The sequence below is a fragment of the Sinocyclocheilus grahami genome, unplaced genomic scaffold (genome assembly GCF_001515645.1).
Source record: "Sinocyclocheilus grahami isolate Dianchi unplaced genomic scaffold, SAMN03320097.WGS_v1.1 scaffold70.1, whole genome shotgun sequence".
NCBI lineage: Eukaryota > Metazoa > Chordata > Actinopteri > Cypriniformes > Cyprinidae > Sinocyclocheilus > Sinocyclocheilus grahami.
The window spans coordinates 2,335,766-2,339,918 of record NW_015505249.1 but is presented as its reverse complement, the minus strand read 5'-3'; the positions used below and the strand labels follow the sequence as shown (position 1 = coordinate 2,339,918).

General features: G+C 35.1%; 1 protein-coding gene across 1 annotated transcript in view; it reads right to left on the bottom strand.

Moving 5' to 3' along the window:
• Window positions 1-2,015, bottom strand: part of LOC107585453 (arginyl-tRNA--protein transferase 1-like) — a 94,571-nt gene extending 92,556 nt beyond the window's left edge. Inside the window, exon 1 of the mRNA XM_016272471.1 lies at window positions 1,857-2,015. Within this exon, the coding sequence (XP_016127957.1) occupies window positions 1,857-1,956 (100 nt within the window). The 5' untranslated portion in view covers window positions 1,957-2,015. The remainder of the gene's footprint in view (window positions 1-1,856) is intronic.
• Window positions 2,016-4,153: the final 2,138 nt, after the last annotated feature.

Genomic DNA, 4,153 nt, shown 5'->3' with positions numbered 1-4,153 from the left:
AAGCCGGTCACTAAAATAATCAAAGCAAGTTGCTTAGGACACCTGCCAAACGAAAGTAATCAAACGTCTCTGAATGGTCCCATCATGATGTCAGGACACATTATGTGGCATGGAGCAGATCATCTCCAGCACGTTCATTCACAGACAAGCTTGCCCCCCTATTTATACCTAACTTTCCCACTATTACAGCCTCGCAATCCTTGTTCATCTGCTTACGTCGCCACTTTTAGCACCATTTCTACAGCGAGCTGTCAGCATCAGCATCATTATTATTATTATTCAGGTTTATTTGACAGGGAAAATGCACATCAATTATACATAAATGTACAAAGTGGCAGAATTAGCCAGAAGGCTATTTTACATCTGCAGTCCCTGGACTGATGGTAAAACTGTCACCCTAAAAATATAAAAGAAATAATCTATACATGCTCTAAACTATTTAAATTTATGCTATACCTAAAACATATATTTCTATCCCAATACAAACAAAAAAATTCAGCATCCACTTAAAAATGTCGCTATACGTAAAACAACAAGAATCAACAGCAGCTCACTCACACACACAATTCCGACTGTCAGACATGACAAGCAATGTATCGATAATATCAATACACAGGCAAGGAAAATATCAATATACAGAAGTTACTTATCATCATTATAAATGTGAATCTAGAAACATTTCAATGTGAATTATCTGGTGGCTGCAGTAAAAAAATAAATAAAAAATAAACAGTACATAAAACCACTTATTTCCATGGCCGTCATAGAACATCAAATTTGCAATTCCCTGGACCATTTTTCACTATTATGGGATTAGGAACTACAAAAACTGGTACATCATGTTCTAAAATTGACCAGATTTCTGTTTAAACTGTAATATAGTAACTCTATAGTACAGGGGTTTTCAAACTGCAAGGAGGAGGTCGCAAGGGGAAACTAGGGGGTCTGTGGAAAATGTGTTAAATGTAAAGACAAATAAAAAATAATAATACTTTAATAAAAATGTTTGATATAGTTTTATTAATATATATATATATATATACACACACACACATATTTATAGTTTTAATAATAATAAGTTTTAATAATAAAAATAAATACGTAAACAAATATATAAATACAGTACTATAAAAGCCCTATAATGAGCCGAAAATACAACTTAATAGACACTAAATTTTTTCCAAATAATATTTTAGACACATTTATAATTAAATATGAATTTTTCCCAGTTTAAATTGGGACTTTAAAAAAAGAAACCATGTGGAAGCCTTTTAAATTTTAGGATGGGGGTCCCTCACACGAGGATAATCGCATTTGGGGGTCTGTGCCATCTAAAAGATTGTACATTTATTATTTCATAAACTCATTTAAACCTGTATTTGATTATCTAAATTGTATAAAATTACAGCTCCTGTAATAATCTGGGCTGTTAAACCCGTGGCAGAAGCACATATGAACCACTGGTCCAGACAGGGATGAACAAACATGACCAGGCCTCTGCTACTCCTTCACAATCAAGAAATCATGTATCTTCTATGTTTAAAAAATTAAAAATACTTCTTTAAAGTTGCAAACTGACACATTTCAGTGAGAGGAAGCGTTTGGCTGACGGCTGACAAGGTCTACTATCCACCACAGACACCACAGACATCATGCTGTTCATAATGGATTACACATTTGGAACTATATAACCAATACTTTAATATCATTAAGCGTCTCAACATTTGATAAATCATGCTCGCCAATTCACGAAAGCTAGTCAAAACAGACTGTTCAAACCCGGCTTCCCAAAACAGTTCCGTCAAGTCACAGGATATTTACCACCAGCCATCGGTAACAGATTAATATCCACTCACCGTGTGAGAAATTGCCGTTTTCATGTTTACAGTAACCGCAGCGATAGCCGCCATCTCCCCCGAAATACTCCACTATACTGTACGATCCCCCCGCTGCCATTTCCACGCTCCCTCAGCTGCGCCAAGAACACTACTGTTGGAGAGGCCTGCTGCTTCGTGAATATTAATTACGCTGCGTAACGTTCGCCCAGTGCGCTTCTCTGATTGGTCTGACTTGCTGAAACCCCGCCCATAGTAGGTGTGCGCCAGAGCCGTTGAAACACTCCCATAGGCTGTCGGTCTGAACTGAGGAATGCGGAAGTAAAGCGTGTGACGGCATGTAACACAGTCGGAAGTGAAGTTTCCAAACATTTATTTTTAGATACATTTGATTTAAATAATAATAACTGCATGAACCAGTTGATTAGATCTCTTTTTGTTAATATCTCCCCTCCTCCATCTAAATTTGTTTGGGTTAATATGTTTCCTTCATTTGAGTGGGAACATTTTTGGGGAGTTGTTTGTCATCGTGTTACAAATAAAACCAAAGAAGTGTCTTTTAAAATTGCTCACAGAACATATCCTGTGAAAGAATCATTAGAGCGTTTTCATCTGGATATAGATCACATTTGCTCTTTTTGTAATTGTGAGGTGCATTTATTTTTTTGAATGTCCCTGTTCATCTTTGTTTTGGTCACAATGTCTAAGTGTTCAAATGAACTGCAACCTATTCTTAAATTTATCATCAGTTTTACTCCATTCAAATGAATATGACATTTCTAAAAGAACAATATTTATTATTAGAAAAATGTTATATTCATCAAACTAAACGGAGTAACTCAAAACCCAATTTTGCTCATTTTAAACAGCCTTTAAAGTTTATTTAGAATCTGTAAAGTTTTTAAAAAAAAACGAAAAACCCAAAGAACTGTGTCTCTGCTAAAATGAATTTAACATGTTTGAGACGGCCATTATTTTTTTCCTTCTCTTTCAAGTTCTATTTTTTATTTGATTTAAATTGTCTTTCAATTTGTACTTACAAAATGTGTAAATGTGAGAAATATGTAAAGAACTTGCTGCTGAATTCTGTCATTTTGAAAGTCCAATAATAAAAAAACTAAAGTTCCAAACAACCAATATTTCCAGCATTGAAGCCCATTCATTTCAGTGCTTCACAAGCTCACTCGCCAGAATGTTGAAGAAATTACATCATTTTTTGACATTTTAACTCATCAGTTGACCTCTCGGAAATCTGTCCAGTAGTGGTATTTTATGAAGCGCAATATAATTAATGTTTATCGATAGATAATAGATAGTTATACTATAATTGCAGTTAGATAACATTCATTCATTCATTCATAAGTTTTTAGTCTTTCTGCAATCTTTCTCTCTCCCTGTAGGAGGTTGAATGAGTTTCAATGAAGACTGCCCATTCAAGGAATACAATAAAGAGTTTCACTGAATGCAATTGGTTGCCTTTAGTTTTTTAAACATTATTTTAATCTTTTTTATCGAGTTAAATTCCGTATTTGCTTGCCTTTTGTAATCTTCACTTATCTTGTATACTTACGTGAATATCGGATAATGTCTAAAAATACATTTAAATGCAAACCCTAAAAAAATAGCCTACTGTAAGTAAGCAATTGTGACCGGCAAAACTCTTGAGCAACTAACAGCCATACGCGCATCTAGTGGTTAAACCATGTCATTACATATGAATATTATTTTTCTGGCCACCAAATGCCTCTGTTGCACCGAATTCTGTGACCACCGAATTATGTGACCCTAGGTGCTGTAGTGAAGGTAGGTTTAGGATTAGAATTGGGTTTAGGAGTAGGTCGGATTAGCTCAATACAGCGCCTACTATGGTCACAGAATTCGGTGCAACATCTCTAATTTGCCTCTTTGCACGAATTTAAAAATGTTTTCTCCATTTTAACCCTAAACACTACACTAATTGTAATATAAATAATAAGCATAAGAATAAGCAATGGTCATTCATGGATCATAATTATTGTACATATGATTTAGTACCAAAAATCTCCTCAAAATATGAACTAAATTGAACTCAACTAAAATATAGTACAATTAATCAATTGTTACACTTAAGGGGCCTCATTAGGGTTGGGTACCGAACTCTGTACTTTTAAGGGTACTGACTGAATTGCGTTGGTACTACCGAGTACCGATTCACGTTAAAACAATTGGTGCTAAATTTCGGTACCTGAGAACGCATCTGGGCAAAGAGAGACCCTGTGACGTGGTGTCACCGCTGCAACTCGTTCAAACAACACACAGGGCAAACCAAAATGTTGTGA